The sequence below is a fragment of the Planococcus citri genome, chromosome 1, assembly GCF_950023065.1.
Source record: "Planococcus citri chromosome 1, ihPlaCitr1.1, whole genome shotgun sequence".
Lineage (NCBI taxonomy): Eukaryota > Metazoa > Arthropoda > Insecta > Hemiptera > Pseudococcidae > Planococcus > Planococcus citri.
The window spans coordinates 30,681,165-30,696,105 of record NC_088677.1 but is presented as its reverse complement, the minus strand read 5'-3'; the positions used below and the strand labels follow the sequence as shown (position 1 = coordinate 30,696,105).

Below are 14,941 nucleotides of genomic sequence, written 5' to 3'. Positions count from 1 at the left end.
TAAAAAAATTTATAAAATCTAAAATCAAAATTTTTTGAAAATTTCATTTATATGTCTAGCGTCTAGCCGCAGTAAAACGTGAGAATACCGGTTTTTACAAGGTTTTTACTTTTTACTGGTGGACAAATGGACCCGATAAGGTACGATAAGGCAGACTCTGACTCTGTGTAGACGCTTTCCCTAGATTGTGATTTGTGCGGAATTGTGATAGACAAAAATGTTGCGGTTATTTCTGAATTTCGAGTTTGGTGATCAAAAATTGATTGAAAACACTTACAAATCGGAGAAATAATTGAAACAATCGTTTTTAAAAGTTCGTAAAATCCATAAACCTTGCTATAGTGTTCTTATTATCGTAATTATTTCTAATCTGAACCAATAGTACAATCATAGCACGAGAATATTATGTAACTTACATTCGGTAAACATTCTAGCATTTTTTTGAAGAAATATTTATATAGCCTCCAGTTTGTTATGCTCTTCAATTTACAATGAGTTCGAACAACGTGGAAAATAAAGCGGAACCTACATCCGAAGTTGATAATGCAGAATCCACTGCCAAAACAGAGGCTGATTCTGGCGCCGAAAGTGTTTCTGAAAAAAGTGAAACTGCAGTTGAAACCTTGCCGCCGAAAGAAAGTAAGAAAGAATCTGCCGATACTGAATCTACAGTGGATGAAAAACCACCTAAAGATGAGGAAGGCGTTGAAGAAAAGTCTGATTCGATTGCCGAAGAGGCGAATTTTTCTTTTGAAGATGTAAAATCGGAAAATAACATCGAACAAGCTTCAGAGGCTGATAGTAATATAAGTTCGCAATCAAACGATATCGGTAATGAAACTAGCTCTCCGAAAATTAATAATGTCAATTCGGATGAAATAAAGTCGGAGAAAAAATCAGATTCGCCGGCACCCTTATCAAATGGAGATGTTAAGAGTCATGGCAAAGAAAATGAAAAAAATAACGTTCTTAGTGACGATTTAATATTTGTCAAACCTAAAGATAAGGATCGTGGTCATTGCTACTGGTACAGTATTTACTTTGAAAGTCTTGGATGTAACTGTGATTGATTTGTATTTCATGTTATATTTTTTGTTCACAGTGGCAAAGATCGTAATTTGAATATCGTCGAATTATTGTGCGCAAACTGTAATCGATGGTTTCACGAGTCATGTATAGGCTATCAGTTAGGAAAATTAGTACCATTTATGCTGAATTACGTATTTTTATGTAAGAACTGTTCACCAAGTGGATTGGAAATATTCAAGAAAAATCAATCGAGTAAGAACTATTTACCTACTTGTCGATCTAATTTCACAAATTCATTTTCAGTTTTGATATAATTTGATTTTTTTTCACAGCTACTACTCAATTATGTGTTACTGCTATTGGAAATCTTATACAAAGTAGTATTAAAGAAGGAAAACCAAAAAAATACTTCTCCAAAGATAAAGATATCATTCCTTTTATCGATTCGCATTGGGAAGGAATGACTACAACAGCTAGACGGGTCACTCAATCTTGGCATTCTACAGTAAGATTTTTCCTTAACCTAAATTTGTGAAATTTCTTTCCTGTATCATTTTTGTAACTGTTTAGGTGCTTAGAACGCTGACCAAAGATTGTACCTTATTTCGAACGTGTACGGATTCTGTTGAAAATACTTTTGGACTGTTCAACCACGATGTCACTCAAATCAAACCTAATTACGAAGCAATGCTCAAAGGTGGCCATTTGAAAATGACCGATATGGGAGTACAACCTGGTGAGTTTGAGTGGAATAAAAAAAATTCTCTGGTTTGATGACGATAATTAATGAGCATTTGTTTCAGTCGGTGGTGCTGTTCAAAGACGGGGAGCAGCGAAACGAAAAGCACCCGGTGAAGGTTCGAGTATTGGTATTGGTAAAAGAGGCAGAGTCGATACCGCTCCGGTGAAGTTATCGGCTCATGGATATCCTCTAGAGCATCCTTACAACAAGGAAGGATACAGATATTTCTTAGCCGAGCCCGATCCTAATGCTCCCTTCAGACAAGTAAATATTCGGTGGCATGTTTACGAAACGAATATTGTTTTCTGTTTAATTACCTTGAGTAATTTGATTAGGAATTTGATGAATCGAGCGAGTCGGCTGGTAAACCTATACCTGGATGGTTGTACAGATCGTTGTGTCCAAATTCCGTATTACTAGCACTACATGATAGAGCTCCTCAGTTACGAGTTTCCGAAGATAGACTTTCTATAGTCGGCGAAAAAGGATATTGTATGGCTCGAGCTACGCATTGTAAGTTGCCACATATTTTTCATGGTTCGTATTTCGAATTAACGCGCATGTTTTAATTTATTTCGTATTTTTTCAGATGTTTCTCGAGGAATGTGGTATTATGAAGTAAATGTAGACGAAATGAAAGATGGCAGTGCTTGTAGAATTGGTTGGGGTCAAAGTTTTGCAAATTTACAAACTCCCTTAGGCTTCGATAAATTTGGTTATTGTTGGAGATCTAGGTATGTTATTCTGAAAGTAACAGTTTCTTTTTATAAGTGACAAGATGGTATAATATAATTAACTTCGAATTTGTGATTTTAGGAAAGGAACGAAATTTCACGAAGCGAGAGGTAAACACTATAGTAGTGGTTTCGGAGAAGGTGATACATTAGGCCTGCTTATCTGTTTACCAGATACCAAGTCTGGTGCGGTTATTCCTCCTACTTTTAAAGACAGGGTAAGTAATACGAATACCAATGCTCATTTTTACGAACCTGATGGTAATATTACTACATACGTAATTAATAATTGTTTACGTAATTATTGTTCACAGCCTTTAGTGAAGTTCAAAAGTCATTTGTACTACGAAGAAAAAGACAATCTCACAGAAATATCTAAAAGTTTAACTCCTCTGAAAGGAAGTAAAATAATATTCTTCAAGAATGGCGAATGTCAGGGCGAAGCATTTCTCGATATTTACGAAGGGCAATATTACCCGACAGTTTCACTGTACAAACCTTGCGTGCTTTCGTTAAATTTTGGACCGGAATTTAAACATCCTCCATCTAAAGATCAGTTCCATTATAGACCAGTAAGTATATCTTCATGGGATTCTCATACAATTGTCCACTTTGGTAAAATTTTAATCGATTGTATGATTATTTTTCAGATGTTTGAACGAGCTGAAGAAACCATCTGCGAGCAAACATTATCCGATGTTGTATATTTGACTGAAAACGAAGGAAAATTGAAGCTCGACTTATGATATTCTTTTTTCTTCCATGTAATTTATATTAGGTACGATGTTTTTGTGAGGTACGAATTTTGTAAGTCGTATTTATTTTTTTTCCTTTGCGAATAAATTTGAGTTTTTTATTTAGTTTTTGTAAAGTTGCCTTCGAAATTCATTTGCTAATTTGAAAAATCTTTCAACTGTGGTAACTTTTTATCTGTCATCGAATTTTCGCCTTTATTTTTAAATTTTTTCAACTTTGTTTTGATATTTAGTGGTCGTATGTCTTCGTACTTCAGAAATAGTTTTTGATGAATTTGTTAGAAATTCATTTTCAGTTTTTATTGCACGATTTCAGAATCCGATATTTACCTACTTTTATTGAAAGTAAATGTATGAAAATTGGTGATGAAATTATGTTACTAGAACGTGAACCTACATCTCTTATGCTAATTTTATGAACCTTTGTGGTATATTCGAGATGAAAAATATTAAGAGCATAATAAATCAAGTAATTGCGCGTGAATTGTTGAGTAGGCCGATTTACTTAACTGATCATCAATTACGATATAATTTTAGCAACTAGTCACATAAATGAATGCAGGAAGCTACTCGTGTAACAAGTATTCGTACATACGTAGTGGTATAATCATTTCAATTTTAAAGATACTCATTTCGCGGTGAAGGTTTTCTTTCTCGATTAGAACCAATAGTTTTGTTCTTGATTTTAGAATTCATAACCATTACGTAATATACGCCAACAACCTCTATCTTGCGTGAATTAATGTACTTATGATGAAGTATAAATTTGAGAGCCTGAGATTCAATGTCGATGAACTTATTTTTTGATGATTTAAGGACGTGTTTTTATTTAAAGCTTTTCAATTAGATAAATCTATCTGTTCAAAAACTTCTTTTGACAGATTACTTTTGGCAGAAAACTAGGTATATTTGGTACATACTTTCTCTTTTATTTATGGATTGATCAGAAAAAATTGATTTGAAACAATTTAACCAGATCTCAAAATAAAAATTTAAAACCTCATTGAATATTGCTGAAAGTACTCTAAAAACTATGACAATACGTACGTAGTTTGTACACTTTTCGCCTTTAAAAATAGACGGACAAGGACCCAAGTAAAATAAAAACAACAGCTATTCAATTAACTACGTATAATTGGTATTAATTACTCAATACAAATTTACTTTAAAAAAAAAAAAAACAAAAAAAATGCCGATATCTACTAATTATTCATGGGAATCTTTTTTAAAAAATGATGTAAGTAGATACAAATATAAGTTCATGTTCTAATGATAACCAAAATTCGAAATTAATTCTAAGAAAATCATCAATTAATAGATGAATCAAAGTATTTTATAAAAACTAAGAAAATAATAGGTGATTATATTTATTGATTAGCATTGAATAATTATTAAACATACAAAAAACACAGGTAAGGATAATAACAAAACACTCGATTTAAAAAACCCCATCACATTTTGATCACAGTAACGGAACTATAATAAGCATAAAATTTAATCAGTCTTCTTTTGACTTTTGTTCAATCGTTGCGCCAAAGCTAAGCATACTTCATTAACCAACGGAAAATTGGACCCTAGTTTCTTCTTCCAACTCTCTGTTTCGAACACTTCAGTAGATTCCGAAACGATAAAATTGATAACTTCACTTTTCAGTTCCTCTACACAGTGCATATCAGCTAATGCCAGAATTTTCGCAGCGTTTTCTACCGATAGAGTTCTGTATAATTCTTCAGCACAAACCATTTTCAATCCATTCAATTGATATTTATCAGAAGCTGCCAGCAAATCCTGCGCTTTGTTTCTCAAATTTTCATATTTTCCGGTATAAATATACTTCAAAAAATCACCGATGACTTCCACATTCATATCTTCGATTTCAATACGATTCTGCACATTTTCTTTCATAGTATCGTGTTTAAACATGGCTGCAAATACTGGACTTCTCGCAGCCAAAATAGTCTTGTGAGCTGGATAGTCTTGACCACCTACTGAAAGCACAACATCTGCCAAATCACGATGTTCAAGTAACTGTCCCAAGTTTTCCAAAAGATCATCATCAGGAGCGTTTGAATACGGTAGTGCTGTTTTGCATTCATGTGAAGTATTACTAATAGCATCAAGCACTGTAGAAAAGTATATATCGCAGATGATCGTCAACTGGCCATTAATCAATAAGTTGTTTCTAAAATTGTCGTCTTTTTTCAAAAATGCTCTACGACCCCAACTTCTGAACTTATCCTTTCGAAGATATTCATGTACTACACCTTTTGAAATAGATATCTTTTTATGTTGAGAATCCCAAACAAAAGAGTTATGCTTTGCGTACACTTTCTCAGCTGCACTGTTCAAACTGAATTCTACATAGAAAGATATTGTATCTTTAGTATCAGAAATCAGATCACCATTGGGTTTAAGTAGCAGCACCCATTTGATCTGATCATTTGAATCAGCTGAGAATTCCGGGGAATGCAAGAAACTTCCTTCTGCTTCGTGAAATTCAAAATTATTAATTGTCCAGACATAACTCACTTCGTGGATCCGAGCCTGAGTATTACAGGATTTTTTACCAAGAGCACACACCGCGCTACATTTATTCGATGTCGATGACATATTGTCAGATATTATTGAATTTCCTGAAACCAGACATAACACGAGATCGTGGATTAATTCAAATGGAAGTTATGTTTTCTTCAATTCCTATTGCAAAATTCTTTTAGCTTTGACAATAGATAGACAATCTACGAGATATTGAGTAATAGTAAATATATAAATTATAACCTATATAAGTAAGTATTTACCTTTCGTATAACTTATTGAATACTGATACTGCTCAATGATGTCGAGTTGATGTTCCTTGTTCTTTTCTTTTCCTCGGCTTACAGGATAAGGAACAAAAAAAAAAGGCACTGAACAGAAACAGAACGACCGAAATTATGCAGAATTTGAAATTTCAATCACTTCAACTATCAACAAAACGTCATGGTGTGTCATGGTACGAAAATGAACCAACATTCTTCTTTTTCTGTCTTATCAGTTATCAGTCAATTCAATACATTCGGTAGACATTAGTGAATAGTGATTGATAGATTGCTGACAGTGACAGATAGCGAATTCTGGTTCATCAGTGTTTGTAAGTGAAAGTGATGGTTCAGTTCAAACTTTAATTTTTCCTTTCAGTTAGTTATTAAATAAAATTACAAATTCATATTTATCGGATCAGCATCAGCAGGAAACGATAAATTTGATAACTTCACTTTTCAGCTCCAGTAGTCCTTTACACAGTGCATACCAGCTAACGCTAGAATTTTTGCAGCGCTTTCTACTGTTACGGTCCTGTGTATAATTCTACCGAACAAATCATTTTCAATCCATTCAAATGATATTTATCAGCAGCTTTCAGCAAGCCAGCTCCGCTGTATTTTTCAAATTTTTGCATTTTCCCGTGTAGTAAGTAAGTATACCTATAAGTAGGTACTTATTTCAAAAAAATCATCGATGATTTCGGCATTCATATCTTTGATATCAACACGATTTTGCTCTGCACATTTTCTTTCATATCATGGGCGAACATGGCTACAATTACTGGACTTCTCGCTGTTAAAATACTAAATAGCCTTGTGAGCTGGGAAAGTCTTGACCGCCGACTGAAAGTGCAACATCGGCCAAATCACGACGTTCGAGGAACAATCCGAAATTGTTTGAAAGATCACGAACGGCAGCGGTTAGTAACGATTTTCTGCATTCATCATCAAGCACAAGTGGAAACATTGAAATCTCCAATAAATAAATTGTTTCTAAAATAATCTTTTTTTTTAGATATTCTGTACGGCTCCAACAACTATTTCCACCTTTCTGAAGATAATAAAGATGTTTATGCAGTACACATTTTAAAACGGACATTTTTTTTGCTGTGAATCTAAAATGAAAAGGTTTCTCAGCCTGCACTATATTGATGAACCTCAATTTCAGTAATTTAATTCTTCGTTTGATTCAACCAACAAAATTCCCACATGGCTAATTTGAAATTTCTTCAACTTTCATCTTCATTAAAATTAATGTCGAGTAAAAGTTTTTTTATTGTAGAGGTTATTGTAGTTTTAGTTGATTCTTAAAAATCAGTATGTTAGGTACGTTTAATATTTTGATAAGGACCTAGCTCTCTTCAAAGTGTTGTCAGCACCATGCCTACTTGAGTCATTTTCGAATTCTGTCAGTATTTGTACCTATTGAAAGAGTCCCAAATGTTCCTTCAAATATTCTTTCAACCTCAAAAATATTTCACGGATAGGTATCTAATAATTTATAGAATTTAAAAAAAAAAAAAAAACATTTAAAAATACATTTTCAATTCAATTCTAACGTGAAAGTGGAAAAAAATTAAGCCGCAGGAGACTGAAGACTGAGGCCCCATATGGGAAAAATTCAACCAACCATATAAATATTTAGGGGTCAAAAACTAAAATTAAAAATACCTGCATCTTCACACTCACGTACTCAGTCAGAATTCAGAACTCTACTTCACGATTATTTCTAAAAAAATTCAGGTACCTATAAGGAAAAAATTAAATTGGTCGAATGCCAAGTTTTTAAATAATTAAAAAAAAACACACGCTGTCATTTTTCCTAACTCGGTAACAAAATTAAATTCAAATTTGACCGTGAAAATATTACATAATAAAGGGAAAGATGAGTAAGTTATGGTAATTTGTAAAAAAAAAATTCAAGTTACTACTCATTATCAAATGAAAACAAACTATACAATGTATTCATTATGGTATTCGAATAATTTGCAATTTCATAAATAAAATATTTCCAAATTTCTTTTATGGAAAAATATCTGTCCGATTCGAAGAAATATTATTCATTACAATGCTCACTTACTCATTTCTTTTTTTTTATCGTATATAGTAGTATAGTGGAAAAATACTTATTTTCAGGTTTCAATTAAATCGATTTGTTGTTTGACATTAATGGTGGTTGCATAATTAAACGAGCTTCTTAATAATGTTCATATCGAAACTTTTCTGCGATAAAAAAAAAACAAAAAAATATATAAATGTTTACCGAAAGAGGTATCTAATAAAAACTTCCAGTGTCTTTTTTTTTCAAGCTGTAATATTATTAAGTCAAGTTTTCGAGTTGCATAATTTTTTCGAAAACATAATGATTGTCAAGAATGTTAGATAGGTGATTAGGTATAGAGATACATGCTGTGTAGACTGCATTTCAATGCACTCAAATATCAAGATTTCACTGCATAGTGCAAAGTTGACATTTAAAAATTCAAAATGGGAAGTTTTTAATAGACCTGGTTCCTTTTATTTATTTACCATTTTATATTATTTATAGAAATGCTCCATTTAAACAAAATTACAACCTTGTAATCTTTATTTACGTTCTCGATTTCAATATATTATTGCGGAAATTAGTTTAAATTCACCTTATAATTAAACACATTTAATTATTTCTGGTTCTGGAAAAACAATCCGATCGAGCAACGATGCCAAGGAAAAAATTTATCAAATAAGATAGGTACCTGAAGAAGGTGTACCTATTATCCTTATTTATACGCACAGTGATCCCAATGCTATTAGAGTAGGTAGCACAGGTTACCTACTTTTTTTATCTGCCAAAACTTGGTGAAAAATCTCGACAATTAGCGCAGGACTTCCCGCATTTAGTTAAAAATATATTTCTGGAAATATCTTCAAGTGTGAAATTATTCATAGATGGCTATTGTTTAAGCTGATATCTGTAAGAAAAGAATAATATGTAAAAGCGTGCTCATGTTCTTTAATTATTTTCATGTACTTATAAAATATGTACTCATCAACTTCTACGCATAAACGAAGGTCTTTGCCCGTATAATTTAATCATGGTACTTCTACCCATCTATGATTCGTACGGAAATACCGAGGAAGATACTTACTTGAAATGTGAGTCGAAAATTAGGTACCATAGCCCACGTATAGACTTGATTCGAAATTCAAATATTATTAGGATATTACCTAGTTGTAATAACTAATGGATGAGTTTCGGTAGGTTAATGAGTGAAAAGTAAACTATACGATTAAAGTACAGCCTGATGTGTCAGATGGAGTAAAGAGTTATTCAATTATGACATTTGGCTTGCAAAATGACATTTCATAGGCATAGGTACTTGAGTTAATTGCTTCAGGTGAAACCATTATGTTCTACAAGAAATAATTAGAAGTTGGGATTTCTTTTCTTTAATCACTTTCCAGATGAATGCAGTCCTTTAGAAAAATTATCAACATTTCGTAGAAGCACCTACACACTTTGGAAATATTATGATTTCGATGCAAAGGTATCAATCTACATACCACCTATTTACCCCATCCCATGCATGGATGCTTTAATCAATAAATTCCAATACTTTCCTACTCCCGAAAAACATTTCCAAAGTCCAAGGTTTTGGTACCAACTGCCACGTAATTCCCTTTTGAAACATGCAAAAAAATTCCATTCGTATATTAAGCTCTTTGGCAGGTTCTGAGAAATTGTACCTAGCTTGCACATTAATATTCGTATTATCGCACAACAAAAATAATAACAATTTTATTGTGGTCTGTTTACTCGTCGTACTCGTAGATAGGAAAAAAATTATAACAAGGTGACGATGGAATTCGGAAATTTCCAAATGAAAAAAATTAAATCGATAAACATCTAATTGAACGACGATAGGTATCTCGTTTCTTTTGACTTTTGCATCTTCTAAGAATAAAAATATTATTATTCGAATACATAAAATAATAAGAAATAGGCAACAATTTACAAACAAAATCCTCGTTCGGGTCTTGTCATTAAATAAGGCGATGAAGGTTGGACGTGAATCTGTGTATTAATGTGAAAATTATCGTCCAATCAGAACATAGCTTCTTCGAGTGAATCCGTGACCTTGGCGATTATCATGATCATCTTTTTCCTAAAACAAGTTTAATTTAACATTTAACCGGTCCTATATAAACGACAGATTAATTTTGAGTGAGCATCACTTGCACTTTTTCCAGCTGTAAATTAGTTGTTTGTTTTGTTGATTTTTGTGAAGTCGTGTTTATTTAGTAAACAAAATGATGAAATACGTAAGTGCCTAATATTTTGTTGTACTTATTTAATGTACCTATGCCTATTTTCTTTTTTTTTCTTTTTTCCCAATTTATGTACTCTTATACATTTACGTGTGTGTATTTTGAGAAAGCCAAATTTTTAAAATTTTAAATACTATTTTACTCTTTAACCTGGTTGTGATTTTTTGAAAGTTTTTCTCTGGTGAAATTCTGATTGTACCATAAGTCTCGTATTTTACTTACTTACAAGAGATCCTTCCAGAGTGCTTGCACTCAAAGGTAGGTTACTCCAGAAGCTAAAAATTTGTAACTGGACAAAGCTGAATTAAAATAGCATGCAAAGGTATATCACCAGCCTAAATTTCTTGTGCTGTAAATATCATTTTTTGATTCATTAGTAAATTTTTGAAAATTAATTGGCCAAAAATGTGAAAAAATCAATATTTTACCAAATTAACCTAGAAAGCTGAAATTTGGTATTTAGGTCTAATTTTTAACCCCTGAATGAGAATTAGAAACAGTTTCGAATCGTTTTGAGCATTTCTAGAACCTCCAGCTGATTTTTGAAAGTTGAGAAATTGGTTTTGAAAAATTGGTGTGTAAATTGCAGTCCTAAACCAGCAAAAACCGATTTTTAAAAATTGACAGTACTTACCTATGACACTTTTTGAAAATCTATACTTTCCAAAATGACTGAAAGCTCCAGAATAGCTGAAAACTGCTCTAATCGACTCAGAATGTTGAAATTAAGGTATAAAGTGACTTTTAGCTTTTCAACTTTAAAGACGAGTAAAATTTTGTGAAAATTTCAATTTTCAAAAATCTGCTGAAGGCTCCAGATCTGCGGAAAACTATTCGAAACCGCTTTCAATTGATTCGAGAGCTCAAAAATGAGAATACCGTATACCAAATTTCAGCTTTCTATCTCAATTTAGTGATATCTATGTTGTCTTTCCAGTTTCCACCATTTTGGTTCAGTGTTTTCAGAAAATCAACAGAAATCGAAAAATGTACTTTAGTGTCTGAAATTTTGACTTTTGAGTACCCTCAAAACTATGTTTTGTAGCTGCTATGCTGCAGTAGATTTTTCAATGGTTTACGAATTTTTGAATTTTTCAAGTTTTGCACTTTAAAATGGGGTGTAAAATTACGTTTTCAGCTGTTATATCGTCAACTGTAATCATATCGAAAATTTCATAAGACATCAAGAGACTAAAAATTTTGTTTCCTTCGACTCTACTCTTTAAAAAAATTTTCCTGAAAAGGGTCATCTTTTACGTAACAAGTCTTTAGTATAGGTACCACTTATTTGGGAGGTTTATGTTATATGTAATTTTCGAATTCAATACCTAAGTTTCAATGAAAAAAGAAACGCACACAATGAATTTTTTCTTTCTTTCTTTCGTTCTGAGTTGATGATAAAATTAGTAGGGACCTACATGAATTTTAAAAATTTTAAATCTCTCTTTGTGAGGAGGACGAAAAGGAGGAGGAGGAGGAAGTATTCAAATACGAAAGATGAAATAAAATAGTTGGACCTTAAAGCTCTCATCTAACTTCACCGTGTTGAAGAATTTTTCAAATTTTTCGATACATTACTTACTTGGAAAAAAATTACAAATTCAATGAACTAGTAGTCTTTGAAATATTTTTACAGTTGTAAAAAAAGAAGATCATTCACCAATATTTCCAAATTGTGTTCCCATAAGCTCAAAACATTAAGATTTCCTGTATTCCTTCTTTCGTTCTTTTTTTTTTTTTTCGTTCTTCACTGAAATAGAGACAAAGTAAGAGGGATTTTTTTTGAAATCTCTTCAATAGATTTGTAACTGAGACCAGAATTTTTAGAGATCCTTGGCTTTAAATACAGGTCATTTTTCTCATCTGCGCTTTTTTTTTCGATCGTCTAAATTCCCTATCCATTCTCTAACGTTTGAAAAAATTGAAAAAGTATACCTAGATTGGGTATTTTATAAATTAATTAAAACAGTGAAATTGAAAATGAATTTTTAAAATTAGTTTTTCGCTAGAGTAGTAATGTTTATGTGTGTGTTCTTAGGTATTTGTTGCATTAGTTTGTGTTGCCGTGGTTTCTGCTCAACTTAGTGGTTCGCGACCAGGAGGAGGTGGTGGCCCGGGTGGAAGACCAGGACAAGGTGGTTTTGGTGGACAACAAGGCGGTCTTGGTGGACAACAAGGTGGCTTTGGTGGACAACAAGGTGGTGTAAGACCAGGACAAGGCAGTTTTGGTGGACAACAAGGTGGCTTTGGTGGACAACAAGGCGGTCTTGGTGGGCAACAAGGTGGTTTTGGTGGACAACAAGGTGGTGTAAGACCAGGACAAGGTGGTTTTGGTGGACAACAAGGCGGTCTTGGTGGACAACAAGGTGGCTTCGGTGGACAACAAGGTGGCTTCGGTGGACAACAAGGTGGACAAGGTGTACGTCCAGGTGGTATTGGAGGTGGACGACCAATTCAGGGTTAAAACCACTGTATCATCCATCAGTTGATTGAACCGTCTCTAATCAAGATATAGTCCAGTTACGGATTGAATGACATCAACAATATTGTCTTTACCACTCATTTTTGTCCACGCAGTTGTTTTTAATTTAAAAAATCAAGTCTTTCCATAATATTTGTACTTTTTTTAATAATTTATTCATTTTGTAAAATATTTATTTGAAACTGCTTGAACATCATGGTTTCAACCAAATCCATCTTTGTGATCAATGTTGAGATAGGTAAAATGAGTAATTGACCTAATTGTTTTAAATGTTCGTATTGGTAATTGAGTCAAAAATAATGTGTAACGCGATACGACTATAACGAATTTCTTGGCTATTTCCTAAATATTCAAGTTTTTGGAAAGTTTACCATCGTAAAATTATAAATATAGGCATACGACTAAATAATGTATTTAAAATAAATAAATAAAATTCTACATTTTTGCTACATTAATACTTACTTTACTCCACACTTAGAGATGATCCTATATTATCGTACAACTCTACAAAAAAATCACGATTCACGAATAACATATTTACCTACTTTACATGGTCAGGTGCTGAGAAATAATTGTAGATTAAGATACTTGTACTTAGTCCGTTTCCAAAATTACAGGTATTTTCATCAACCAATAGTGGAATATTATTCGTAATATTGCATACTAGTAGTAAATATTCCAAACTACTAATAAATTTGGAAAAATTAATAGTTTATTTGAAAAAACTACTAGTATTTTTTCAAAACTAATAATATTTTTCTACATGGGTAGGTAACCAGAAATTTGAAAATGTTACGTGCAACATATGAAATTGTAAAAATTGCGAAATACCAGCGGATTTTTTTTTGTTGACTGTGCAAATAGTGCTCCTCATTTCATGCAAAGTCTTGAACTCCACAGAAACTCTCCAATTTTATCAATTTTAAACAGCATGATTTGAAAAAATTGCACGTAAGACACAATTACACGAGCATGAGCGTAACAAAGTTGTAAAATTTCCTTAGTTCTTCGTTGATAATGGATTAAAAATGCTCCAGCAAAAACCTTGAATAATATGAATTAATTCAACAGCAAAACTCAACGTTTAACCAAATCTTCAAACTTGAAACAATAGAAACTCAGAACGAGAACATTACGGGGATGGAGTATGCAACTTATTTGATACGTAAAATAAATTTCTTTCTTCGTAGCATTTTGATGGATCGTATCATGATACCTCTGCATTAGCATTTGCGTGAACTTTATTACTGAAGTGATAAAAATTTTAAATCTTCCACTGGTCTAGGTATTTAAATACGTGCTCACGAGACTACAAGTACAGGTCCTTATCCTCAAAATTGGCGACTGTGTACTTCGTTGTAATACGTTACTTAATCACTAATTTTTGTACGTATGTAGGTGTAGGTCTAGGTACCTAACTATCAGAATAAACATTATTGAAGATGACCTATTGAAAATATGAAAAAAAATCTCACATAGGTGAGTTGTTTTTGCAATTTTCTGCTATCTGTGTGAAATGGGTTTCCTCAAATACCTAGGTAGGTATTATACTGAAAAACTTCATCGTAATATTTTAGTGCCTACTCTAAGAAAATTCACCAACGAAAATAGTCAACATTTCAATTTGCTAAGCTCACATTTTTTTCCCTTCAAATTATGAGTTTTTAGGTTGATTATTCGGACCTCTAAAAATGGTAGCGCTGATTTTACTTTTCTGCGTCAATTCCAATTTAAATTTGATGCTTTACCTACTCTGCAGAACAGCGTTGATTAATTTATTGGACTGGCGTTTTTTGAAACACCTATACTCTTTCCACCCCTTTTTTTAGATAGGTACCCCCTTTGAGGGATGGGTATCGAGCGTTGTATCAAATTGTCGAGAATTTAGTCATGGTAGTTTTTCTAGTAAATAATATTTGCGGAGTAAATCGCAAAAAAAAACGTTAATCGGAACCGGTTTTAGCCCCCTGAAAAATTTAGTTCCAGGGGTAGGAGGGTCGGTTTTTTCTGGGAGTTCAAAGGGTCCATTTTCAGTTTTAAACCCGCTATTTTCCCACTCGAAAATGTAAGGTGATCTATAATTTTTCATC

At 32.7% G+C, this 14,941-nt stretch overlaps 3 protein-coding genes across 4 annotated transcripts; 2 read left to right on the top strand and 1 right to left on the bottom strand.

The window, feature by feature from the left end:
• Positions 1-155: 155 nt before the first annotated feature.
• ash2 (Set1/Ash2 histone methyltransferase complex subunit ash2) lies at positions 156-3,365 on the top strand. Its single transcript, XM_065343699.1, has 10 exons — positions 156-1,027; positions 1,103-1,281; positions 1,362-1,534; positions 1,600-1,765; positions 1,833-2,035; positions 2,107-2,284; positions 2,361-2,505; positions 2,588-2,723; positions 2,820-3,077; positions 3,156-3,365. The coding sequence occupies exons 1-10, from the start codon at positions 492-494 to the stop codon at positions 3,249-3,251; spliced, it is 2,070 nt and encodes a 689-aa protein (XP_065199771.1). The 5' UTR covers positions 156-491; the 3' UTR covers positions 3,252-3,365.
• A 1,011-nt stretch (positions 3,366-4,376) lies between these two features.
• LOC135831316 (speckle-type POZ protein-like) lies at positions 4,377-6,530 on the bottom strand. Its single transcript, XM_065343701.1, has 2 exons — positions 6,059-6,530; positions 4,377-5,893 (listed from the first exon to the last, which is right to left on the bottom strand). The coding sequence occupies exon 2, from the start codon at positions 5,868-5,870 to the stop codon at positions 4,755-4,757; it is 1,116 nt and encodes a 371-aa protein (XP_065199773.1). The 5' UTR covers positions 5,871-5,893; positions 6,059-6,530; the 3' UTR covers positions 4,377-4,754.
• Positions 6,531-10,206: 3,676 nt separating this feature from the next.
• Positions 10,207-13,306, top strand: LOC135831312 (34 kDa spicule matrix protein-like). Of its 2 annotated transcripts, XM_065343698.1 has the most exons (3): positions 10,207-10,363; positions 12,408-12,567; positions 12,631-13,306. In XM_065343698.1, the coding sequence occupies exons 1-3, from the start codon at positions 10,352-10,354 to the stop codon at positions 12,831-12,833; spliced, it is 375 nt and encodes a 124-aa protein (XP_065199770.1). In that variant the 5' UTR covers positions 10,207-10,351; the 3' UTR covers positions 12,834-13,306. The 2 variants fall into 2 exon arrangements, with proteins under 2 accessions (XP_065199770.1, XP_065199769.1); XM_065343697.1 differs by having other exon boundaries at positions 12,408-13,306.
• The last annotated feature ends 1,635 nt before the right edge of the window (positions 13,307-14,941 follow it).

Coding starts and splice junctions, on each gene's coding strand:
- LOC135831316 (XM_065343701.1), bottom strand. CDS start 5,870: ATGTCATCGACATCGAATAAATGTAGCGCGGTGTGTGCTCTTGGTAAA.
- ash2 (XM_065343699.1), top strand. CDS start 492: ATGAGTTCGAACAACGTGGAAAATAAAGCGGAACCTACATCCGAAGTT. Junction 1,028..1,102: donor GATCGTGGTCATTGCTACTG/GTACAGTATTTA, acceptor TTTTGTTCACAG/TGGCAAAGATCGTAATTTGA. Junction 3,078..3,155: donor ATCAGTTCCATTATAGACCA/GTAAGTATATCT, acceptor ATTATTTTTCAG/ATGTTTGAACGAGCTGAAGA.